Source organism: Saccopteryx leptura, chromosome 6 (genome assembly GCF_036850995.1).
Source record: "Saccopteryx leptura isolate mSacLep1 chromosome 6, mSacLep1_pri_phased_curated, whole genome shotgun sequence".
Lineage (NCBI taxonomy): Eukaryota > Metazoa > Chordata > Mammalia > Chiroptera > Emballonuridae > Saccopteryx > Saccopteryx leptura.
Window position 1 is genome coordinate 100376486 of NC_089508.1, and position 27709 is coordinate 100404194.

At 38.0% G+C, this 27709-nt stretch overlaps 1 protein-coding gene across 2 annotated transcripts in view; it reads right to left on the reverse strand.

The window, feature by feature from the left end:
• PRKD1 (protein kinase D1) overlaps positions 1-27709 on the reverse strand; it is a 387321-nt gene that overhangs the window by 176728 nt on the left and 182884 nt on the right. For both annotated transcript variants that reach the window (XM_066342379.1, XM_066342378.1), the window contains exon 2: positions 6709-6847. In XM_066342379.1, the coding sequence (XP_066198476.1) occupies positions 6709-6847 (139 nt within the window). The remainder of the gene's footprint in view (positions 1-6708; positions 6848-27709) is intronic.

Here is a 27709-nt window from a genome sequence, read left to right on the forward strand (position 1 = left end):
TGGTCACAAGGATCTCTTAAATCTAGCAAACCTAAGACACTATTTCAATTTTGATCAGTAAATAATTATATGATGAGATCCTATTTAGTTGGGGAATGGTTACCTTACTATTTCTTATTTTGTATTGCAACTCTACAGAGAAGAGCCACCAAAATTTGCTTACCCTGATAATAGTTTTCATTGCTACAAAGTATTCTTTTAACGAGAAAGGAGGAAAACGATTCTGCAATAAAAATCATGGCAATGGAACTTGTAGCTTATTAATGATTTGGTTGTTATAAACACCACCAATGCTTCCCTGAAATACAAGCTGGGTTATTGCAGTAGTAATTCTTTGAACAGAGTGTCAAGAATTTCTGTTTACTGGTCCAAGTTCAAAGCACTAAGTTGCAATTGAAGTGGCATGAACAGTGTACAAGTAGATTCAGGCCCTGGTACTACCTCTACTCACAGCAGGAGGTGGGCGAGTTAAAATTTGTATTTATAGCTTTTAATATATCTGATTCACTGACTCCCAGAGTCATTGTGAAGGAAACAAAATTACTTATGTAAACTGCTTCAAAAACATGTGGTATTAAGTAAACAAATTATTTTCTTCCTATCTCCTGCTTTTCCATGGCTCAAATGTTTCCTCTATGAGAGAGATGTGGCCTATGTGCAGAGAAAATGGATATACCTTCTCAAACCATTTGGAACTTATCTACTAGGAGCACTGTATCACCCTTTCATTCAGTATAAACTCTTTTCTTTAGTAAAAAAATAAGCAAAAAGCCCTGAATCTCAGAAGTTATGCTACTTGTACAAAATTACAAAAGAAATCAATGAGTCTATGTGCCCAAGAAATCAGTTCTTCAGTCCCTAAGGGCAATACCAAAACCTTTTGACAAACAGAACAAAAGATAAGGACAAAACTTGAGATGGGATTTGAAAATGTGATTTCTCTTAGGTAGCTGTATTCATTTTCTCCTTCTCCATTAACTATGACCACATAGTTATTTTATGTCTTTAATTTTACTTGTGAAAAATTTGTTGATTTTCCTACCTCCTTTTCATTGTCAGTGCCTGAGAACAGGCCACACCCCCTCTGTTTAGGCTATAGCACTTTTTAAAGAGGTTCCAATCTCCAGATAGTGGGGAACAAATAACCATAGGTAAAAACAGCGTTTTGCAAAAGTTATAAATAATGTAGCATATCTGTTGCAAAAAAATAATGAAAATATACAAGGAAAAATATGAATTTTTACTATTAATAAAAAAGATTCAACATTTAGTTCCAATACTTTTGAAATTATGATTTTATTTTAGAAATTCTTGTAGTACTTGTCTGTTTTCCATTTAATTACCTATTAGACACACACACACACATACACACACAATTAGAGATCAAACCCCTCAAAAAAACAAAATCTAAGAGTTGGATCATGTGAATGCAGTCCCATTATTATTGCATTTGCAATGGCTGAATTACTCAGCATTCACAGAGACCCCTCATGCAGAAGACTTCAGATTAACTCCGGGTACTTTGTTTTTCAGGTAAGTATAATATATTGGTACTTGACTTTGGCTTTAGTTAGAGAAATTTCCATTTGCAGTGTTTTCCTACTTTATAACAATAGTAACAATGCTAATCCCCTGCTTCACAAAGAAAATTTGACAGTCGTGGGAGTGTATGGTGTATGGTGGGGAACTTCATGGAGTTATTTCTTTTTTCTCCATAACCCAATCCACCCACCCATGAGCAATCTTTTCCGGGCTTGCTGGGTCTAAATGCACTAGCTCACACAAGCCATGTTTTTTCAAAAAGAAGAAGGGAAGAAAAACCAGAAAATGAGCCGGGAGCAGTCTTGTTAGTACTAACAGATGATGAAAGGTCTCAGCAGAAAATGACATCAGCCAAGAAAAAATTCCTGATGTTGCCTGAAAATGAAAACCATCCTCAAAATGAAATTTTTCCACATTTTCTCACATTTTTACTGCTCTCCTATGCCAGAAAAAAATGTTCCTGTTGGTAGAATGTAGGTTAAATATAAAAAGAACCAGGTTATGTTTACATCAAACTACATAGGGAAATTTAATTTTTGATGAAGAAAAACAGAATCTTTGGGTAAATGAGTCTTCACAGTAAAATCATAATGTTTAAGTGGAAAATTCCCACAGTATGTTTGTGTTCTGGAAATGACTGAAAGGCAACAGAGGGGACCCCCAGTGCTTTGTCCCCCTACCCTCCTTGCCCACTGAAGTTTGAATAAGGCTGATCCTGAACCATGCCTCCAGAAAGTGCCATATTCCCTGACCAGTTGCAGTACTTCATCCTCCTCAAGAACTGCTTAAAAAATGAGTGTGATCTGAGCTCCCACGAGCCCATGGCCTGACGTGTCTTACTAGCCATCACTGGTCTTGTCTCACATGTAATGCAATCCAAACCTGCCCACAGCATAGGTGCTAATATTTTGTCAGGGCTGAGTAAATGCATCGCAGGAAACTCAAACTTCAGTTACCTTTTGAGTCCATACCTAGAAATGACAATTGTATTAAAAAATCAGTATTTTTATAAAATTTTATATATATGATCATTTCTAATACGACAGCCAAAAATCAACCAACTGCTACATGTTGAGAACATACATACTTCTCTATGGTAACAAGAGAATGAGGGGAGGAGAAGAAGAGATTGCTGATCAGTGGCAAGGCCAGGGGAAAGGTGAATCCGCTCTAAGCCACACAGGCAGGGCGCTGTGTGTCTCACAGTCACGTGTGACTCAGGAACAGGAATGGCAAACATGCACGGTGAAGTAATATGGATGACCTACAGTCATCAAGGCCCTTGGAGGCTGTGGGAGAATACAAGGTAGTTGAAACTATCAGTGATGCAAGACATGCACAGAGTGGGCAGGTGCTGTGGGAGAGAGAAAGGGACAAGTACCGTTCAGGTATGGGAGTGAGTTAGTGGTTGAAAACTGGTGAAAAAGACAGGGAACAGAAAGGCGTACTTGGTCACCATGGACGAAATGGAACAGTATAGCCAAATGGCGACCTCAGTGCTGGAGCCATTCTTCATGGGTGAGGTCAGGTGTGGGCCTGTGCTGCAGGTGACCAACAACCAACAGCAATGACAAGGAATCCAAGAGGTTATAAACACACATACCCACCATGATGCCAACGATGACTGGGTGCAGAAAATCGGAAGAAAGATTAGGAGTCTGATGTTGAGTTTTGATCACCATGACTACAAAGAAATGAGGCTTCAAGCAAGTAAACTGTCGCAATGCAGTATTAGAAAGATGACAATATAACTAGTGAAATAGGTATCACTGGAACTGGAGGAAGGTGGTCCAGATAATAACCAGAAATGGAATTAGAAAACGAGGACAAGATCAAGTCACTCTATTCCTCACCTAAGAGTGGAGGAAAATGAGCAGCAGAGCCTCCCAGACCGAAGGGAGTGCAACGTCACCCCGGAGAGCCTGGCTGCAAGTGAGGCAGGAAGACAGGGGAGCAGCAGTGAGCTCCCCGTCACCAGGCCCTAGGGGCCACGAAGGGCATGGGAAAGAGGGAAGCGGTAGAAAGAAGAAAAATGGGGTTGTAATAAGGGAGGTTTGGAGGTGTTAAGGAAAAGCTATTTCAAACATTTATTGAGAAAATCACAATGCTAAGCATTAGAGTAGGAGAGAAGCTAGAAAGAAGTTTACAAAGTTTACAAAGAAATTTACAATTAAGGTTAGAGATTTAAACATAACTGAATACATGTGAAATTAAATACACACAACTTACTAATTTAAGGGTTAAATCATTTGGAGTCAATGGGGCTCTGTGCAGTGGTGGGATTCAAATAATTTAACATCAGGTTCTCTGTCCTAATGACCGTGTTAAGTATTAAAAGACAGACTGAAAGGTAGTTTATTATTTCATGCATTTAATACTTAAATAAGAATAAAAGAGGTATACAAAACTAGATTATGTTATAAGAGTTTTAAAATATTGCCTGACCAGGCAGTGGTGGCATAGTGGATAGAGCATCAAACTGGGACACAGAGGACCCAGGTTTGAAACCCCAAGGTCGCTGGCTTGAGCATGACATCATAGACATAACCCAGTGGTCACTGGCTTGAGCATAAAGGTCGCTGGCTTGAGCAAGGGGTCACTTACTTTGCTGTAGCCCCCCCACCCCGTCAAGGCACATATGAGAAAGCGATGAATGAACAACTAAGGTGTCACAATAACGAAGAATTGATGCTTCTCATCTCTCTCCCTTCCTGCCTGTCTGTCCCTATCTGTCCCTCTCTCTGTCTCTATCATACACACACAAATTTTTAAAAAATATTAATGAAAAAATATTAAACCATACCTTGACAAAAAATAAAACTGTTATTTAAGACATTCCCATACTGCTTCTTGATTGGTGTCCGCACTTGCAATTTTTTTCACTTATGGATGGAATGAACATGACTACGGTTGCTTAGAATACACTCTTGTGCAGATGAATGTTAAAAAAGAGTAAGGAACGTAAATTTGTGATTTCCACACTGGGCTGCTGCCCAGGCACCCACCTTTGAGAGAACCCTGATTACAAGTGCCATTTTAACCACTGGTTCACTAAACTCAGCAAAAAAATTAGGCCTTGGTTCTGCCGAACCGGTGTGAATCTGCTGAATCCCACCACTGGCTATGTGTAGTGAGAAAAGGGTTCAAGGCCTCCAAACTCAAAATGAAAACTGGGCTGTTACAGAATGGTTCCTTTTATTTATTATTTTATTATTATTATTATTTTTAAGGAGAGAGAGAGAGAGAGGGAGGGAGGGAAAAGGGGGAGGAGCAGGAATCATCAACTCCCATATGTGCCTTGACCAGGTGAGCCCAGGATTTCGAACCGGCGACCTCAGCGTTCCAGGTCCACGTTTTATCCCTGCGCCACCACAGGGCAGGCGAATGGTTCCTTTTAAATGCCAATGTTAGGAGTAGGACAGGCCCTCCTCCTCCCGCAGCTGGGGAAACAGGTGAGAAAAAGGGCTGCCCTGAAATGCCCTCTGAGCAATGGCAGCCAGAGAGTGAGGGAAGCTGAAGCATCAGAGTGCATGGGAAAAGACAGAGAAGATGGAAGATGAGCACAGTGTGTTTGGTAGGGATGGAAGAGGAAAAGGCAAACACGGCTCCTCACGCTGCCCGGGCGCTCCAGGGAGCACCAGGGAGAGGCGCACACAGGCAGCCTCCCCTGCTGCACACATAGCTTGTGTCGGGTCTGTCTGAAACTACTCTACGGCACTTGATAACAAAAGTAAAATGGAAGGAAAAATAAATTAGATTTAGAAATGTAATTTTAAAAATCCTCATATATTTTTGGACATTGCCACAAGGAAAAAAAGACTCACAAAACACATTACAGTACCCACAAAGTAGCCTGGCTCTGAGTTTAATGCGAATTGTGGTGAGAAGGGATCCAGGGCATGCTTTCCCTGAGTAATTTATTTCAGGCAGCCCCTAGTGTTCAGAAACAGGAAACTCACAACACGACATGTGCAGGCACTAGTTCTGTGAGGCCAGGGTGCAGCAAGCCAATGTTAAAAGAGCCAAAGAAAAGTAAAACAGAAGACCCAGTCAAAACAAGTGATTTTTCCAAAAAATTTAACAAAAAACTATGAAAGGTTATGCTTTTTTGGTTTTCTTTATTTAGCAACTGGCAACCCTATAAACAACAGTACAATTATTACTTTTACCTAGCAAAACAATTTGTTTTATTGGACTATCTACCCAATGAATACGTGGCAATTCCAGGACCTCACACAATGGTAGGTGATCAACAAAGCCAAAGTGAATTGGACTTAATCAAATGAAAGACCAACCAAATTATAATCAGTGCATCCAAGTACTGGGCTCAGGACAAATTGAGGAACTTGAGGAAATGAAGTCTAGAATTATTAAAGCTAATGGAGCTCCTTTAGTCAAAGAGACAGCAAGCCAAGGCGGCGAGGGGGAGAAAGGAATAATGCAATCCGGGTTTCTCAATGACTCCATCTTAACAAAAATAAACCATAAAAATCTGAACCTCTTCAGAATATAGTACTGATCGTCACAAGGATCCTTGATGTTCTCCAATACTTTTTTAAAAATTAATTAAATGGATCCATTTTTTCAGTATTGATAAGCACAGTCCTACCTTCTACATCCTAAACAAGAAATACAAATTTGGGCAGAGGGCCAGGCAGCCATTTCCCAGGGAAAGGGTTAGCTAGTGTCATGGGCATCGCCTGGCCCTCTGGAACTGCTGAGCTCTGGTTTTCAACTTGGTCTTGGCTCACAGCAACTGGACATTTGACTCAACTAAAGCAATGGTTTCCTAGCCCTGCTGTTACTTATTGGCTTCAGACACTCAGTACATTTGGGGGGGTTCGCTGCTGGAAAATTTCTATTTGACTTTGCTGCTGTCTAAATAATTCAAGATAATGAATGAAGGTATGTGTGCCTCTTGTTGGGAGCTGGGCACAGCGTGAAGTTGGGAGACGTGATTGGCACAGTACTGGGTGTGTAAACAGCCAATCTTCAAGAAGCTCTGCTTCTTCCAAAATAATTTTGAAAGTACATATAGACAGGGTCCTAAAATCTCCTTTCAGGACTACATTTGGTGCATGTTTTCTATGTTGTCTTAAACATTTCCGTGCAAGAGTTCTTCACATACTAATTATTAATCTATGGAGAGAGAAAAAAGTATACTACCTGACAAGACAACTTCAATCAGATCACCTTCCTGGATATCACTAGCCGTTTTCACCAGCTGAAGGATGTTTTCAGAGGTAGGGTCATGGCGAAAAAGCAGGATCTTATCATACATTCCATAGAAACCACATTCAGGGAACTGCAAATACAAATATCACAATAAGTTAAATGTCAAAATCCTCCTAAATTAAAAATAAAAATGAAATAAATGTCAGGATACAAATACAAGCTGATTAAAAAGTTCAAAATACGTAGAAATTAAAAATAAAAATAATGGTAAAATTGATGTTGACATGACTCCAAGTCAGGAGGAAAGAAATCACATATCCTAAAAGCAATAATGATCAAATGATCTAATCAGATACAGAAAACAAGAGATATGGATAAAATTTGAAGAAATTCTCAGCTGTAAGTTGGTTATGGAATATATGTGGAAAGAGGTGTGCATTTTCATCTGACCTATAGCAATCCAATAGCACGGAAATGAGTCAGTTTATTACAATTCTGTTGCATGTACTGTTGCATTTGTTTGCTACAGAAAGGTCAGTCCATTTTGGCATGTTCAAAAATAAGAGATGACTCAACACATCTAAGCTTGTTCCCTGTGTGGGCAGTAGTGTTAACTCGATCCTCTGACTCAGGAAAGCACCAGAGGGGACAAGCCAACTGTCCCTCTATAGCTGTTCTTACTTGCATTTAGCTTTCATGCAATTTAGGTTAAAAAGTACAAAAGCTAAAAGTCAATTCTTTTTAAGTACAGTACCTAGTTCACACTCTCCTTATAGGGATGAATTTAAGAGTTTATCATTCAAATACTATCTTCTGATTGCACAAATATAATGAAAGACTTTATAATTAACTTAGAAAAGTTAGATTAGTAACAATTACTATTATAATACTAATAATTACAATATCGTTCCCTGCATTTCCCCCCTTCCTTAAATGCAGGAAAAGGCCCTAATTTCAAATCACAGCCCCAATTGATGAATTCTTTTTTAAAAGTAGAATAATTTAGTCAAATATTTGGAATGTCTTTAAGAATCTTAAAGCAAAATTTTAAACTGATTACAAAACTGTCAATCCACAATCATGTGATCTTCTCTTGAAGGTCTGTCTGCCCCAGCACTGGATATTTTCATGAAAACCATCAAACAATCTAGGCTAACCTGGTGTGTGAGAAGGGCTTTTTTCTCATACATGACCTTTTCACACACTTATTAAAGATTTATTTATAAATTAATATGTGTAATGTAGTAGAAAAAGGTCATAGGTCAAGAAGAAAAAACTGTCTTCCTTATTTCTAAAACTGGTGATGGTTCTGACATGACAATAAAGGTGTATTTTAAGGGGCTTTTGTTGGGGAGAAATATCTAGAATATGGTATCTTTTGAGGATAAATACAATATATTATAAATTTGTTTTCTTATTAATAAAATTAATAAAATAAAGGGTTACATCCATGTGAGACATTTTGTATGAATTAAAAGTAAGTATATTCAGAACATATTCTTCCTCTTAAGAGTCTGTCAATGACCAGGCTTAAAACTACTTCTTGGCTATTACCAACAAGACAAGTAATAACAAGTGTTGAAGAGGTTGTGGAGAAAAAGGAACCCTGGCCCTGGCCGGTTGGCTCAGTGGTAGAGTGTCGGCCTGGCGTGCGGGGGTCCCGGGTTTGATTCCTGGCCAGGGCACACAGGAGAAGCGCCCATCTGCTTCTCCACCCCCACCCCCTCTCCTTCCTCTCTCTCTCTTCCCCTCCCGCAGCCAAGGCTCCATTGGAGCAAAGATGGCCCGGGTGCTGGGGATGGCTCCTTGGCCTCTGCCCCAGGCGCTAGAGTGGCTCTGGTCGCTGCAGAGTGACACCCCGGAGGGGCAGAGCATCACCCCTTGGTGGGCAGAGCATCGCCCCTGGTGGGCGTGCCGGTGGATCCCGGTCAGGTGCATGCGGGAGTCTGTCTGACTGTCTCTCCCCATTTCCAGCTTCAGAAAAATACCAAAAATGAAAGAAAGAAAGAAAAGAAAGAAAGAAAGAAAGAAAGAAAAGAAAGAAAGAAAGAAAGAAAGAAAGAAAGAAAGAAAGAAAGAAAGAAAGAAAGAAAGAAAGAAAGAAAGAAAGAAAGAAAGAAAGAAAGAGGAACCCTCATTCACCGCCCGGTCAGGTGCATGCGGGAGTCTGTCTGACTGTCTCTCCCCATTTCCAGCTTCAGAAAAATACCAAAAATAAGAAAGAAAGAAAGGAAAGAAAGAAAGAAAGAGAGAGAGAGAGAGAGAGAGAGAGAGAGAGAGAGAGAGAGAGAGAGAAAGAAAGAAAGAAAGAAAGAAAGAAAGAAAGAAAGAAAAGAAAGAAAAGAAAGAAAAGAAAGAAAAGAAAGAAAAGAAAGAAAGAAAGAAAGAGGAACCCTCATTCACCGCTGGTGGGAATGTAAACTGGTACTGCCATTATGTAAGACAGTATGGTGGTTCCTCACATTATTAAGAACAGAATTACCATATGACCCAGCAATCCTTCTACTGGTTATTTACCCCCCAAAAACTTGAAAACATTGGCACTCAAAGACACATGCACCCCCATGTTCATCGTGGCATTGTTCACAGTGGCCAAGACATGGAAACATCCAAAGTGTCCCTCAATAGAGGTTGAATAATGAAGATATGGTACATATATACAATGGAATACTACTCAGCCATAAGAAATGACATATTGCCATTTACGACAATATGGATAGACCTTGAGAATATTATGCAAAGTGAAATAAGTGAATTAGAAAAAGCTAAGAATTATATGATTTCACATATAGGTGGGATATAAAAATGAGACTCATGAACATACACAAAAGTGAAGTGGTTATCAGAGAAAGGGGGTGGGGAAGGGTATTAGAAAGGGACAATACGGTGAGGGAAAATGATTAGACTTTGGGTGATGGGCACACAACACAATCAACAGTACAAATGCTATACAAATGTTTACCTGAAACCTATGTATTCTTATTGAACAATGTCTTCCCGTTAGATTTAATTTCTAAATTAAAAAAGATTAAAAAAATACTTCTGTATATCACTTAAAGTTGCTTTCCTTAAAATAAACAAAGAGCTGAAATGATGTCACTGCTTCCAGTATAGCAATTAAAAATGAAAAATAGTTCTCTCTTTTGGTAATTTCCAATAGTATTTGGAATACAAGAAAGAGAAATCTAAAATACCATTTTTCCCAATTTAGGAACAATGGATAGTTCATGTACTATTGAATATTTTAAAAATCAACTGCATTGAAGCATCATTTATACAAAATACCCATATAAGCAAAATCAATCAGGCCATGAAACATTTTCATTAAACCCCCACTCAGATTTTACTGTATCCTCTTCTAGTTGATGCCACCCACAATTTTGACTCAAGGCATAGATCTACTGTCTGTCACCACAGATTAGTTCACCTTTTCATATAAACGGAATCATACAGTATTACTATGTACTCTCTTCTGGCTGGCTTCTTTTGCTCACTATGTTTTTGATACTCATTTATACATAGTGCATTTGAGATTCACCTCTTTTATTACTTTTTACTATTTTGTTACATGGATTTAGCATAACTGTTTATTCATTAATCCACAGATAAACATTTATTTTTTTAGATTTTATTTATTCATTTTTAGAGAGAGGGGAGAGAAAGAGAAACAGAGAGAGAAGGGGAGGAGCAGGAAGCAACAACTCCCATATGTACCTTGACCGGGCAAGCCCAGGGTTTTAAACCAGAGACCTCAGTGCTCCAGATCAATGCTTTATCCACTGTACCACCACAGGTCAGGCAAACATTTAACTTTTATCCAGTATGTGGCTATCTCAAATAAAAAATGAATATTTCTGTGCAAGTTCTTCAGTGGGCATATGTTTTTTAATTTCTTATAAGTACCTAGGAACAGAATTTCTGAGTCACATGATAAGTTTATGTTTGCTCTATATACCTATCTTTATGCCAATACCCCATTATACTTATTATTGGAGCTTAATACTAAGCCTTAAATTCAGGTAGTGTAAGCCCCTTTTCTTTTTCAAGATTGCTTTTTAGGTCTTCTGAATTTCCACATGCATTTTAGATTCACTTTGTCAATTTCTACCAAGAAAATCTGCTGTGATTTCCAATGACAATGCATTGAAACACAGATCAGGTTGAAGATACTTTCATTTTAACAATGTAAAGACACTTATTTTGTTATGGTCAATGTAAATTACCCTATTTATTAGTTTCTTTAAAATTTTTCTCAAAATGTTTTATAATATTCAGTGTACATATCTGAGACACATTTGCTAAATTTATCTTTTATATTACTATACATAATAACACACAGGGGAAGCGACCATCTGCTTCTCTCCCCCTCCCTCTTTCTCTCCTGCAACTAGCTCCACTGGTTAGAGCATAGCCCCAGGCGCTGTGGATAGCTCCATTGGTCTGAGCATGTCACCCTCAGGTGCTAAGAATAGCTTGATTGATTTGAGCATTGGTCCAAGACAGGGGTTGCCAGGCGAATCCTGGTCAGGGTGCATGCGGGAGTCTGCCTCACTATCTCTCCTCCTCTCACCTAAAAAGAAAAAGAAAAAAAAAAGAGAAAGAGAGAGAGAGAAAAGAAAAAAAGATATAATAAAATGCACACTTTTAGTTTGTAGTTCTGCAAGTTTTGAAAAATGTATACCATAACCATATGCCATATATAAGGTGTACACAAACACAGTCAAGAAATATAGAATAGTTCCATCTTCCAAATCATTCCTCTATGCTCGTTTGCCGTCAGCTTTTCCCCTGAGCCTCAGTCCCTGGAAACTACTGAACTATTTTCTGTTCGTATCATTTGGTCTTTTCAAATGTCATATAAATGTTATCATACAATTCATAATTTTGAATCTGGGTTATTACTGTTATTTTTTTACTTAGTATAATAAATTTGAAATTTGTTCATGCTGTTATTTTCCATTACTGAGGAGTGTTTCATTGTATTACATGGATGTACCACAGTGTATGTATCCCTTTCTCAGTTATAGGACATTTTAGTTCCAGTTTTTGACTCTTACAAATAAAGCTGCTAGTAATGCTCACTTAGAGGTTTTATGTGAATGTAAGTTTTACTTCTCTGCATGTATGAAAGTATCTGGATAACTTGATAAGAAACTGTCAAACATTTTTCAAAGTGGCTGAACCATTTTATATCCCCACCAGGTATGTGTGAAAGTTCTAGTTGTTCTATATCCTTGATGGCACTTTGTAATGTCAGTTGTTTCTTTTTAGACATTTTAATAAGTATAAAATGTTATCTTATAGATTTAACTTGTATTTCCCCAATGAGTAATGGTATTGAGCAACTTTTCATGTGCTTATTTAACACACACACATCTGATCAACTGTTTTGCCTGTTTTTTTGTGTTTTTTTTAGAGAGAGACAGGAGAGAGAGAGAGAGAGAGAGAGAGAGAGAGAGAGAGAGAAGGGGGAGGAGCAGGAAGCATCAGCTCCCATATGTGCGTTGACCAGGCAAGCCCAGGGTTTCAAACTGGCGACCTCAGTGTTCCAGGTCAACTCTTTATCCACTGTGCCACCACAGGTCAGGGCTCCTTTGCCTGTTGTTAAAGATAAGTTGTTTCTTGTTTACTTCTAGTAGTTATTTATATATTCTATATAAGTTGTTTGTAAGGCATTTCATAGACATTTTCTTTCAGTTTGTGGCTTGTCTTTTCATTCCCTTTTCATTATTTTTAGAAGTTTTTCATTTTATGGAGCCAAATTTATCAATACTTTCTTTATGAATCATGCTTTTGGTATAATATCTAATAAAGATTTACATAAACTAAGGTAACAAAATGTTCATGTTTTTATTCTATAAACTTTATTTTTGGGGGGGTTAGATTTGGGCCTACTATCTACTCTAAAGTGATTTTTGAATGAAGTAAAAAATATAGATTGATGTACTTTTTTTTTTGGTATACTCTGGAAGCTTTTTAGAGAATTTGTTTTAAGTTCTTCCTGAAATGTTTTGGTAGAATTATCAAGCAGAGCTCTATATGAAAATGAATTTTTCTTTTTGAAAGGTTTAAAATGCCATACTCAATCTCCTTAATAGGTACATCACTAGTTAGATTTCAATTTCCCCTTAAAGGAGTTCTAAAATTTGTAACTTTCAAGAAACCTATTTATTTCATCCACGTTGTCAAATCTGTGGGTATAAAAATTTTTATATTATTTCTTTATCACCTTTTAATGCCTGTAGGGTCTGTTGTAATGTCTATTAGTTTCTTATATTTTTACTTTGTGTGGTCTCTCTTTTTTGCTTGATTAGTCTGGGTATTGCTCAATCTATCTGTTTTTATATTAGTACCATACTATGTTAATTACTATAATATATTTGAAATCAGGAAATGTAATGCCTTCAGTTTTACTCTTCTTGCTCCAAAGTGTTTGGGCTATCTGGGGTCTTTTGCAGTTCTATATAAATTTTATAATTGTTTTTCTATTTCTGTAAAAAAAATATGCCAATGGTTGATAGGGATTTCACTGAATCTGTAGCTCTCTTTTCGAAGTAATTTTAACAATATTAATTGGGATATCTTCCCATTTATTTGTGTTTAATTTCTTTCAGCCGTGTTTCATAGTTTTCAGTGCACAATTTTTCACTTGGAATTTTCATATAAATTCTTGAAAGTTCTTTTCTCCTAACCCCATCACTTCTATCATTTCTGGTCTGTTTCCAGTCTCTCTTTTAATCCTGATATGGACATACTTTCCTGCCTTTTTCACACTTGTTACTTTTAAAATTAGATGCCATACACAGTATTATGAATTAATATGAGCAGTTGCACATTGTTGTTTTTCTTTAAAGAATGTCATATTTGTTTTGGTTAAACATGAAGAAACTTGCAAATCCATTTTATCTTTTTAAGGCTTATTTTTAAGCTTTGTTAGGGCAGCTCTGGAGTTGTACTTGCTCTAAGGTAGGTCAGCTTTACTACTAACTCAGGACTCTTTGAACTTATCACTATGGAATGCCTCAAGTGTTCAGGAAAATCTTTCCTATTTGGTAGAAATTCAACTATCTTTCACCCCTATATGAGCTCTGGAAGTGTTCATTTCATAGCTTCACAGAAGTTGCTCTTTCTTGTCTTACAGAATTGTCACCCTATATATACACAGATTTTAATTCTATCCAGTACTCAAGTGGACCACCAACCAGATCTCCGGAGTTCGTTCTTTTATAGATCCCACCTCTACAGTATTCCACCTTTAAAAGCCTTGTTGACATGTGACTCCTCCACACAGCCAAACAAGGCTCTGCTATGCTCTCTCTTCCATAGTATAATCTAGATCCTGCTTTTAAGCAGAAAGCTCAGATGATTATAGAGTTAATTTGTTACCTTTCACTTGGGGATCACAGTCCTGTGCTACCTGTTGGCTAGTGTCTAAAACCGATATTTTATATGTTTCATATTGTTTTCTATTTTATTTTGGACCAGAAAAGCATGTCCATATTAGATACAACTTGTGAGTTAAAGCCAAAGTCTCTTATGCTTTTAAAACATAAAATAGAAATTTCTTCTATCAGCCTTTAGGTACATTTAATTCAGTGTAAGTTGCATTTGCAAGGAAAATAAATTAGGCAAGGGAAGTAAAGGCAAAAATAAATGAATGGGACTATCCTAAACTAAAAAGCTTCTGCACAGCAAAAGAAACTGAAAAAAAAAAAAAAAAAAGACAAAAACAAAAAGGCAGCCAAGCAAATAGGAGATGATAGTTATAAACAACAGCTTCAATAAGGGGTTAATATCCAAAATCTATAAAGATCTCATAAAACTTATCAACAAACAAGCAAACAATCAAATTAAAAAATGGGGAGAGGACCTGACTGGACACTTCGCTTAAGAAGACTTACAAATGGCCAACAGATATATGAAAAGATGCTCATCTTTGCTAGCTGTTAGAGAAATGCAAATCAAATCTATAACCAGATACCACCTCACACTTGTTAGACTGGCTATTATCAACAAAACAGTATCAATAGGTGTTGGAGAGACTATGGAGAAAAAGGAACCCTCATTCACTACCAGTGGGAATGTAAACTGGTATAGCCATTATGGAAGAAAGTATGGTGGTTGCTCAAAAAATTAAGAATAGAATTAACATATGATCTAGCAATCCCTCTACTGGGTATCTACTCAAAAAACACTGGTATACAAAGACATATGCTGGCCCGTTGGCTCACTGGTAGAACATCAGCCTGACATGTGGATGTCCTGGGTTCGATTCCCACCCAGGGCACACAGGAGAAGTGCCCATCTGCTTCACCCCTCCTCTTCTCATATTTCTCTCTCTCTCTCTTTCTCTCTTCTCCTCCCCTCCTGCAGCAGCCATGGCTTGTTTGAAGCAAGTTGGCCCCCAGGGGGCTGAGGATGACTCCATGGCCTCTACCTCAGGCACTAAAAAAGGGCTCCAGTTGCAATAGAGCAAGGGCCTCAGAGGGCAGAGCATCATGCCCTAGTGGGTTTTCCTGGTAGATCCTGGTCCAGGTGCATGCTGGAGTCAGTCTTAGCCTCCTCTTCTCTCACTAAAATTAAAATTAAAAAAAGGACACATGCACCCCCATGCTCATTGTAGCATTATTCACAGTGGCCAAGACAGAGAAACAACCAAAGTTTCCTTCGATAGAGGATTAGATAAAGAAGATGTGGTCCGTATATAAAATGGAATACTACTCAGTCATAAGAAATTATGAGATAGTGCCATTTACAACATGGATGGACCTTGAGAACATTGTATTGAGTGAAATAAGTAAATCAGAAAAAGCTAAGAACTGCATGATGTCACACACAGGTGGGATTTAAAAATGAGACTTATAAACATGGATAAAAATGAAATGGTTACCGGGGAGAGCGGGGAGTAGAGTAGTAAAGAGAGACATATATATGGTGAGGGGAAATGGTTTAACTTGGGATGATGGCAACAATGCAATCAACAGGTCAAATGTTATAGAAATGTTCACCTCAAACCTATGTACCCTTATTGATTAATGTCACTCCATTAAATTAAATTTTATAAATAAAATTTAAAAAAGAAAAAGTAAGTTAAAAATAAATTGCCTGTATTTGGTAAGAGTACATTTTTAGGACAAGTACTAATATCAAAATATAAGATTTAATAATTATATAACTCTCAAGCTTCAGTTTGAGCTACACTGGGTAAAAATTAAACTGTTAAAGGATAGTCCCTAAATAAAATACAAAAGTTCTTCAAAATATAATACATTGCCTGACCAGGCGGTGGCACAGTGGAGAGAGCATTGGATTGGGATGCGGAGGACCCAGGTTCGAGACTACGAGCGAAGGCTCATCTGGTTTGAGCAAAAGCTCACCAGCTTGAGCCCAAGGTCTCTGGCTCGAGTAAGGGGTTACTCGGTCTGCTGAAGGCCCACAGTCAAGGCACATATGAGAAAGCAATCAATGAACACAACTAAGGTGTCGCAACGAAAAACTAATGATTGATGCTTCTCATCTCTCTCCGTTCCTGTCTGTCTGTCCCTATCTATCCCTCTCTCTGACTCTCTGTCACTATAAAAAATAAAAGATAAAAAAAAATATATATATAATACATTAATGCAGAGATCCTATATTATCATCCTTTCTAAAAGCATAGGTAGATGATTCTGACTCAAAAGAAGAGAGAGAAGGGATTCAGTACTTCTCTGGAGTCAATAAGAACATAATAGCTGGAGATAAAGAGATATGAAACAGTAAGTGTTCCTCTGAAGAAGAGCTAAACTTTTCAGTGTCTTACGACTAATGCCTTGTCCGTGTGCCTGTGTGATGCAAGGGTTAGGTAAGAAAACTGGAGAGGATTTGTAGGAGACAGGGTTTCGTCAGCTCATCATAGTTTCAGTGCAACCTGGCCTTATCCACATGCCCCTCACTATATTCAGGACATTCCTGTATTCCATGTACCTGTGGTCCTATGTCGCTGACATTTGAACATTGCATTCTGTGTTGGGCCTCTTTGTAATTCCATGGGTAGAAAATAATAAGTGATCTGGTGTTAAGTAAGCCTTGAATGCCTCACATCCTAACTGTTACATTTCTAAGGGTGACGCATAAAGCATGTTTAAGAATAAGAATAGATAGAATAATACCAATATATGCCACACATATTAAAAGTATTATTTAAAAAGACTACATTTTTAAAATAAAAATTGTGTTACAAGTGTTCATAAAGGTTTCCGTATAATAAATAAACAACCGAGGTCAGGATATCTTCTTGCTCACTTTCCTTTTTATTGGGTCATAAATGTGGCTTTTCTTTCTTCATCAACGAGCCATTCAGAAACAGCTGTAGAGCCCTGTGAAGCAGGGGCCACGGTGGAAGGTGGACATCTAGACACTTGGAACAGCTGCCATGGTAGCTAAGGGTTCATATTCTTTTCTGATTGTACCTTTTTTATGGAACAGAAAAAGATATATATGCATTTACCATTTACTGTTAAGAGAATAAAATCTTTGCTTTTATGTAACATAACAATTTGCTTGAATAGAAACTATATACAATAAGACTTTTAAAAATTATACTTAAAAGTGATGTCTGGAAGGTGAAAAGTGTTAACGGAACAATGCCTGACAGCTGAGAAGAGAACATATTGGGGGAAAACATTCATGGAACCACATTCCCTAATTTGGTCATAATCATCTGTTTTTATGTGAAGGTGTGTGAGCTTTGAAATCTGAAAACCCTCATTAAACTAAACAGGCTTTCAGCAGGCCTCAGAGGCTTGTAAACTCAGCTGGAGTTTATTACAAGATCAGTTCTGTGTTGCTCAGAGGCTTTGTGGCTGTGAGCGCAAACATCTGAGATAAGTGATTTCAAGCTCTCTCCAAGTCCGACTCTAACAAAACTGGCCACTGTGAAAATACGGCCAACAATCCCGGCACTGGTCCTAAGCTCTTTAATTCTACCCTATGCTGGAAACCTCTGTGCTGCTGTGTGTATCATTTGGCATTTTTGGCCACAGAGCACAATTTACTGTTACATTTCACTATAAATTCATGGCTGGCCAGACAATGTGTTCCAGAGTAGAATAAATACATGTTTTAATGAGTAGCTGAAATACGACCTGGCCAACGGGAACTCTAAGGAACAAAGGGTGCTTTTCCATAGTTTGAGGCCAATCACAAAGGGCAAGGAGCAAGTAATACCAGAAACAAATTAAAAAGAGAGTGAGGAGAGAGAGAAACATGGCCTGCTGTAGAGCTGAAAGTACACTTCCATTTGCTTTTGCTAAAAGGTGATGAAAGTCCTGAAATTAAATAATTCTGCTCAATAACAGGACACAACAGGTAGTTGATTAATGCGCTCTTCTCACTGAAGGCGCTTCCCAGTTATTTCCCAAGAATGCTTCCATCTATGAATGATGGCACGCCTGCTCACCCTTAATAAGCAAAGAAATTAGAAAGTGCAACCACTTCCTAGCTTGACCAGAATACTCCCTAAGTGTTGTTCCAGGAGTACAGACACGGACATGTGAGCAAGCCCATCAGTAGTAAACTTTTACTTAGAAACATAAAGTGTAAATTAAAAGGGGGAAAAAGTGAATAGTCTATATTTTTGGAGGTATATTTCTGAAATGTGTTTAAAGTTGAAATGTGTTTACTTGATGATTTCATATCCTGAAAAGGAGGCACATGAAAAAAATGTTGTACTACAACCACAAAGCTATGTGACCAGTTTCTAAATGTAATCTTAGGACACAGAAACCAGAAAAAAATGTGAAAAACCTTTCTTTTTCCCTCCCACCCTGTTCCACCCAACACCCACTCATCGACCCCAAAATCCCCACCAAACTAGGCAGAAAGTGAATGACTGCTGATCTATCACAATAATTAGAGAATCATTATCAAAGGTAAAGCTTTGCTATCTGCTTAATCTATTAGCAGATTTTATTATACATTGATTCTCCAAATGATGTGATTCATGAAAATAAATCTGTAATATGTAGTCTTATAAAATATCTTTAAACAGCCTTTGAAAATTTCCAGTTTCCAAAATGATGAAGACGAAATGATAAGACCCATTATATATCTCCCAAGCCATGAAAAACAGCAAGTGTCCACTGCAGGAGCCAGTACCACATGCATTCTCCATTTTGCTTTGTATCCCCTGGCCACATTGATGCTTTCCACATGCAGGTAATCCTGGCTAGCAATCATACTCCTCGCCTTGTTCCCTCTGTCGGCCTTTCTCTCATATCAGAGCCTGCAATCATATAACTCTGCTCCACAAACCCAATGCTTCCTTTGAAAAAAGATGCCTAATATCAGAGGTCTATCAACTTCCGAATTCTTCAAAGTACAAATTTAGAAACACAAGAGTCCCTCTACTTAGACCTCTTCTCTCTGCTTTACTGCCAAAAAAACTTCCATTTCTCATTCAAGACAAGACTTTAATTTATTCCATTCTTGCTTTCATAAAGGCAGACCTAGAGTTTCACCCAGGGACTCACTGTTCTGCTTAGATCTCTAATTTTTAGCCACTCTCTTTTGCTTTAAGTTCAAAATCCTGTTGTTTAAACAATCATTTTCATTCATAATTTACAATTTGACCTTAGCCAGACCCTCTATAGTATCACAACAAAGAAAAATTAAAGGAAAAATAAATATCTGAAGAAGGAAGGAATGTATTTCATCAAAGAGAGGTCTGCTTGGAATCTTCTGGAAATAAAGTTTAAATCAAATGGGAAATGTTAGATTTTGGCTATGAAATTCTACGAGACATAGAAACATGCATGTAACCTAAGCTTGCAGTATTTTTGGAAAATAAAACTAGAGCATACATTTTTCTTCCTTGGGTATATAAATATATTGAAGTTTTTTTTATCAGATATTGCTAAAGAAGTCTGTTGAATAAATTGCCAGCTTATCTTAGATATGACTCAGTGTGATGCTTAATCATTACAGAAACTTCCTTTTGTATTTTAATTTGAATAATATGTCATCTATTAAAAAGAAAAAAGCAATAAGAAATTACTAATATTATCATTAACTCTAACGCAGCAACTTCTGTGTATAAACTTCCTAGAGGGATTTTAAATCATTATTTTGTTGCACAAAATTTTTAAGTTTTAAAATAAGTGTTCATAGCAAGCAATTATAGGAGGTAATAATTAGAATCTCACCATTGTTGTATAAAAACATATTATCCTACATTATACCTTGACAGATTACGAGTCAGTGATTGCTATTAGAAGTCTTATAGGTACTCTGAAATTATTCACACAACAGTAATTAGGTGTGTGGATATGCAGCTTAGAATTGAAAAAAAAAAAGTATTTCACACCCTTTGTCTCCCTCTGAATAAAACTGCCATTATCACATATAGTAGACTTTTTACATCTCATAATAAGGCTACATGTTTGTTCATTACTTTAATTAATTAATGAAAATGGGTGCATGTATGGGATAATAAATTAAGAATATGACAGCAACTAAAAAGGTTTTAGCAAAAATTAAGAATCATTAACTTTGGAGAAGAAATACTCCTGAGATTATTTATTTCATCTTCTCATTTTAGATGAGTAGACTGATGCCCAAAACGTATTTAGAAGTCTACCCAAGGTCTCAATGCTAGGTAACTCCCAGAACAGGGAGGAGTAGCAGGTTCTCTTAAGTCATGCTGCTTGACCTTTCCATTCAGCTCTGGTTCTGTTAGAAGGGAAACAGAGGAAGAGTGGCCAACTGTCCAGCAAACAGTGATTCAGAACTGAAAGCCCTGAGCACTTTTCTTTGCCAGGAAGTCCTGGACTCAGCCTTGCCAATGTTGAGTTTTGAACATAAACAAGGCAAATGACTTAACGAGCTTTGCAGCAGCTATGTGCTGGCAATCCTAGTTCTTAGGAGACAGACAAATCATTAAAAGAGGAGCAGCAGTGAATTAGTCCATCGAAAGCTGGCTGACAGCTAAATGGACAGCTCATAGCAGCAGAAGAACTAGTTGGGATCACTAAGACAAGGAGCAGTCAGTCTTACACATCTTACCCTCAAAGGACTGAAAAGATTGCCACTAAATTTCTAAAATGATATTGGAAAGTAAAATGTAGTCGTCTTTTGGGGGGAAAATCTGTATGTTTGCTACCATTTGAAGTGATGATGATAAATGAAGGATACTATTAGTAAACTATACTTTGGGTTTGTATTTCAGATGCATGAAGTACAATTTTTCCATTAAATTAAAACTAAATTTTAACATTAAACATTCATAAACCAATGACCAAAAACTGCTCATCTCTAAAGCACAGATTTGCAACAATGAATTTAGTTAATGCTTAAAGATGACACTAACCATCATATAGTTACCGGACTGCACTGTTAGCCAATTTATCAAGATCAGTTAAAAAAAAATCTTCAGTAAAAATAAGTAAATAATTAAACCATCTCCCTTTAAACTGTTATGCTCATATTATAAAATGTCTGATTAAATTTATTCTAGGTAATTTTTCTTTAAAAAATATAATTGGGTAGGTCTAAGTATGTGTAATAAACAGGGATGTAACAACACTGGAGGAGGGTGCAGGAGAGAGATCTGCTTTGATTATAGCTCAGGTCATAAACAGAAATGAAGGTTGGGGTGAAGAATTTGGAGGTGAAACACATTCCTTACCAAAGCTGTCTAAATGGTATGCTGTACAGCAGGGGTCCCCAAACCTTTTACACAGGGGGCCAGTTCACTGTCCCTTTGACCGTTGCAGCGCCACCACATACAGTGCTCCTCTCACTGACCACCAATGAAAGAGGTGCCTCTTCCGGAAGTGTGGCAGCCGGCCGGATAAATGGCCTCAGGGGGCTGCATGCAGCCCGCGGGCCATAGTTTGGGCACGCCTGCGAGGGACAAGGAGTGGGTATGGACACCGGCCGCCCACCTCAAGTGGAAAAGCTGGTGTCATGAATCCAACAGTGGTGATGAGAACTCACCTGTATCACCACGGCACACATGCACAGACATCACCTCCCACAAGAGGTAGATGCAAACACATCACGGCAAACCACCAATGCACACTGCTCTGCATTCACTCACTAAGTACTGAGCCAACATGTAGGCACTGTTTCCCTGCTAAATTAGACCTGGAATGATAAATGGAACCAGACCTGATCCCTTCTCATGAGGTAAGTCAGAGATGTCATCAGGAGAGTATAAGTGTTGACCTCACACAGGTCAACCAAACAAAAGAGGGAATACGGCCCAGTGAGGTAAGTGTTAGAAAGAAATGGAGCAGCATTCTAAGAAAGGAGATAACAAAGGACTATAAGGACTAGACAGGGAATTAGGAAATATTTTCCCTAAAGGAATAACATTTCAGCTCAGATCTAATGCTAAAAATTAGTGACTTCAGATGAAGGATGGTCAGAGGTAGGACTTCTAGGCAAAGCCAGTATCTACTGTATATAAAAATCTTACATGTTCTTTGCTGTCCTTAAAAAATGACAGTGACAAGTCTCCTTGATGAAGGGCAGAAAAGAGTACCGCAGGCTGGCCTTTCGCATCTCATGGTCACCCACAAGGGGAAAAGGTTTGTGTCAGGATCTCCTTTATAGCTCTGATACCACATGAGACCCCACAACTGCTCACTCATTTACGAATCCCCTGGACTTAGACATAGATCTGAGTTTGAGGATTAGGTTACCATTTCCCAAAGCATATGCACTAACTCCATAAGCAGCACTATGACAATAAAGTTTGAAAAACATTTGAAAAATGTGGCCTATACTACCTCCCTGAAAATTCATCATTATAATTAATGTTTACAAAGAAATTGTTTTCCAATCATATTTCTATATTTGGCACACATATGTATATATCTAACATATATGTGTATATGAATATCTACATGTACTTATACTTTTGTTGTTTAGTTAATGGCTTCCGAGGACTGCTATAAAGATGAAAAGAAGTAATATATGCAAAGTATTTAAATAGGGCCAGACCCACAGTAAATGCTTGATAAGTGTTTGTGGTTTTATTATAGATGATAACTACAATACTTAATTATAAGAAAGTTACTTAAGGGAAAAATCAAGATTTTTCTAGGCCACTCGGTTCTTCACCAAAAACTCTAGATGAGGAACAGCTCCCATAGCTTCATTACAGCTCACATCATTTCCCATTGTCTCTAGCCCGGTCCTGAGACTAAAAAGGCTATCCTAAGGCTCTCTTCATGTCCAATCTTGTGGATTTTCTTATGCATATATTCATTATACTCAAGATACCTTATTTTTCTTTAAAACTAACAATACAGTGAAGAGTAACTTACTGATTTTTAATACTACCTTCTTTATATTCATATTATGAGATTTTTGCATTAATTTCAGGTACAGTATTAGAATCAAGAAAGGGCCACAGATTTGGAGGCTGACATTGATACTGCGAAATTCCATTGTTCTGACTCTGCCGCTAATGATCCTTTGGTTGCATGGATAAAAATCTCTTTCCGAAAGCCAGATCCCCAAGGAGTGCCTGTACCTTTTCTTCTCTGGACTGATAAGCAGGCAGTGCATCTGATTTAAAGGAGCAAAATGAAAACAATTTTTCTAATTTACTTTGATGTTCTCCACGATAGGAAAGACTTTTCCCCCATGTAAAATGCTCTACTGCTTCTGGAAAGAATGCTGTAGCCTGTGGAAGAGTCAAGAGTAGCCAAAAATAATAAAACCTTCTGCCACCCCACCAGAAGCAATGTTTAATAAATAGGCCTTTCAGTTCACTTCCAAGTGGCCAGATGTCCTCAACTGTGCTCAGAGTCAAGGGCAGGCTCTGGCCCCACCTACACCGTCCTATACTTGTATTACAAGGCTATCTGCAAGGGCTTTTATGGATGTCAAGGAAGCCTTGGGACCCTGATTCAGGTTGCTGGGTCATAGAAATGGATTATACTTCCAGCAAAACTGACAAATGGCCTGTTGTTGTCCCTCATAAAGGCAGATACAGATCATTTACAAATACTAGGAAGAATGGTGACTGAGAACAAGTACCCTTGAGCCCAAGACTGGCGGATTAAAGGATTAGACATTGCCTGACCAGGTGATGGTGCAGTGGATAGAGCAGCAGATTGGGATGCGAAGAACTTAGTTTTGAAACCCTAAGGTTTCGAACCAGGAGTTTGGCTCACCAGCTTAAGCGCAGGGTAGCTGGCTTCAGTGTGGGATCATAGACATGACCCCATGGTTGCTAGCTTGAGCCCAAAGGTCAATGGCTTGAAGCCCAAAGTCACTGGCTTGAGCAAGGGGACACTCACTCTGCCGCAACCTGCCAGTCAAGGCATATATGAGAAAGCAATCAATAACAACTAAGGAGACTAAGGAGTCGCAACAAAGAATTGATGCTTCTTATCTCTCTCCCTTCCTGTCTGTCTGTCCCTATCTGTCCCTCTCTCTGTCTCTTTCTCTCTGTCTCTGTCACACACACACACACACACACACACACACACACAGGATTAGAACATTGAGAAAAAAAAACCTATATATGTCTGTATTCTTTAATTTAGGTTATAGTAAAAATGGATAGAAAGGCGAAACCTTATATAGTACTATGACTTAGCATTAAGTAGTTTAATTTCTTTCATTTTTTTCTACATGTCAAAAGTCATCTATAAATATACACAGTAATATGAAATAACTTGAATTTTTTAAAAATTAAAAACAGTGGTAGCTGATCTGCCAATAACAAAATATACCTTGTGACATAAATTATTCCAGTACAAGTCTGTATTTTTTATTGTATTGGGTGCCTGGAGACACTGTGGTTTATATAAAAATAGCCCTCACCCTCATGCAGATCTAAGACACTTGCTTTGTTTTCTCTGCCCAAAATACATTAGTTTCTTAGAGGTGACACAGGCAATCCCAAAAAACCTAACTTCTTATGTTCTTCACTCTGTTCCTTTTGTAGTTCTAAGATTCGATTTGCTCTTAATAACAAGATAGTAGAGAAAGAAAAAGCCAGTGTGGAAAATGCTTTAAGTGAGACATTTTGAGAGAAGTTCCTATTTACTTTTAAAAGAGGGCACAACAAAATCCTCTTGGGAGGAACCTGGTTTACAGTGTGATATCTGAGAAATCTGGGCTATCTGAATAGCCCAGCAACTTGCGTGGTCAAAACTTTTGTTGTCCCTGAAGCAACCGGGAACTTATAAAAGGGTGGCCTGTGACTATGTGGTTTCCACCTAGACCTCATCATTTCAGAGAGGGAACAGGTGCATATAAAAATTAAAATGAAAATATTTGAGTTAAACATAATATTTTAAATCTCACTATGTATATGGTGAACCATACTGATTATATCAGTACAGAAAATACACTGTAGTTTGTTGAAAACAGATAACCAAGAAATGAGAACCAAAGATTTGATATCTCACTCTAAATTCATAGGAAATAAAATCTACTAGTTGAGACTGGAACATGTTAAGAATCAGACCATCCTGTTTCCCAAAACTTCAACTGCAACAATCAAAATTCAGATTACTGGCAAAACACTCAAGATATAGTGTACTCTAAATTCCACTCCATTTCTCTTGTCCCATTTATAGAAATTCTCATTACAAAAAGAAGCTGTGTTTAATGCATACTCCCTCATTTACCTCGGCTCCAGGAGAGCTGTCTGCCCCAACTCTACTCTCATGCCAAGACTGCCAATGACATTCATATTGCCATATTCTTTTGGTGATTATCAGTTCTCATAGGCAACATCTCAGCATCACTTGACACATTTGATAACTCTTGCCTTTCAACAAAACACTTGATTTTCCTCCTACTTGATGGGCTGTAACTTTTCAGTCATATTGACCAAATCTTCCCCTTCTTTCTAATCTCTTAAATATTATAGATGCTGCAGTGTTCAGGGCTCATTCTTTACAAAGTTTTTCTACATTTGTAATCACTCCCTTAGAGGATCTCATCCACTTACTTGGCTTTAAATACCATATATACTCAGACAACATAAAGGTTGCCCTCTGTCATTGAGCTTTCCCCTGAAACACTAATCCATCTATCTAAAGATAATCAACAGCCTGACCGGGCAGTGACCAGTGGATAGAGCGTTGGACTGGGATGTGGAGGACCAAGGTTTGATACCCCGAGGTTGTCAGCTTGAGCGCAGGCTCATCTGGTTTGAGCAAAGCTCACCAGCTTGGACCCAAGGTCGCTGGCTTGAGCAAGGGGTTACTCGGTCTGCTATAGCCCATGGTTAAGGCACATATGAGAGAGCAATCAATGAACAATTAAGGTGTCTCAATGAAGAATTGATGCTTCTCATCTCTCTCCGTTCCTGTCTGTCTGTCCCTATCTATCCCTCTCTCTGACTCTGTCTCTGTAAAACAAATAAATTAAATAAATAAATAAATAAATAATAAAGATAATCAACAACTCTGCACAGGTACATATATGACATAGTCACATCAACATGTTTACCACAGAACTAATACCAGCCTCTGATTACACCTCCTTACAGCTCTCCAGCTCAAGAAACGAAACCAACGTCCAGTTGTTCAAATCCAAAATCCTGCTATCATCTTTGAATTTTTTTTACATTTCATATGCAATCCATCAACAAATCCTGTTAGCTCTACAATATAACTATAGTATACTCCAACTCTGAATTCCTCATTGGCTCCACTGTTAAGTCCTTACTGTGGGGGGAGGGGAAGAGGAAGTGGGAGGGGGAGGGGCACAAAGAAAACTAGATAGAAGGTGATGGAGGACAATCTGACTTTGGGTGATGGGTATGCAACATAATTGAATGACAAGATAACCTGGACATGTTTTCTTTGAACATATGTACCCTGATTTATTGATGTCACCCCATTAAAAGAAAAATTTATATTAAAAAAAAGTCCCTACTGCAAGCCACCATCTCTCAACCAAACCCCAATAACTGCTTAAGCCACCTGCTGCTCCTCTTGCTCCCACAGATCAATTCTACACATGGAAACTGGAGTCATCCTTTGAAAACACGTACCAGGTCAAAGCCCTCTGAAGGCTTCCCTTCCCACAGAGTCATCCCTTAATAGTTACCAGAGCCAAATGGGGTTCTCACCCAGCTATTCCCTCAGCCCTCATTTTCTATCTCTCTTCCTCCATTCTGGCCCCATAACTATTTAAATAGATCATAAACAATTCTTCCCCAGGGTATTTTGCACCTGTTCTTTGACTGGAAAATTCCTTTTCTCGGTCTTCACGTGGCTAATTCCTTTATTTTACTCAAGTGTCACCTCCTCAGCACGGCTTTCCTTGGCCACCCTAAGTAAAAAACTGCTCCCCTAACTCCCATTTACTTCAGAGAAGTCATCACTACTGGAAGTTATCTCTACCTTTATTTTCTTAAATTATTATGTGTCTGCCAATTAGAATATAAGCTCCATTACAATATAAGCTCCATTACAGCAGAGACTTTGCCTATCACATTACCTAGTATAATTGAAGGGCCTAAAATACTGTCTGGTACATAGCAGGTACTCAATATGTAGTGTTGAATGCATCAATAAAAAAGTTACAATAAGCCAAGCTATTTTACCTCACAAAAGTAATAGAGGAATTAGTTAACTAATATATACCATTTTTCTTTAACAAAACCAACCCAAGCAGGGTTAAAAAAAATTCTTAATGGAGGCTTCAGAATCTATCTAGAGAAATTTAAAAAAAAAAAAACTGGCATCTAGCTATCGATAGTTTAAAGAGATGATCTCCCTTGGCATTCTAATTCTACAATTAAAACATGTCAATGACCCGTATATGCTGGGACAGTCTGTTCCCCTTTGACTCTTAAAATAAAAAGTTTTTATTTTTAGAAATCAGGATTTCCTTTCCCTGCAGAGGTTACGACGCAGACACATCTGAACGCTGAAATGTTTACGATGCCTTTGGCAGACGGCTCACATTGGATGAGCGCATTTCCCCAGCACAGAAACGCCAGGTCTCTGAGGGCTTGATTCTCACTCTCTGT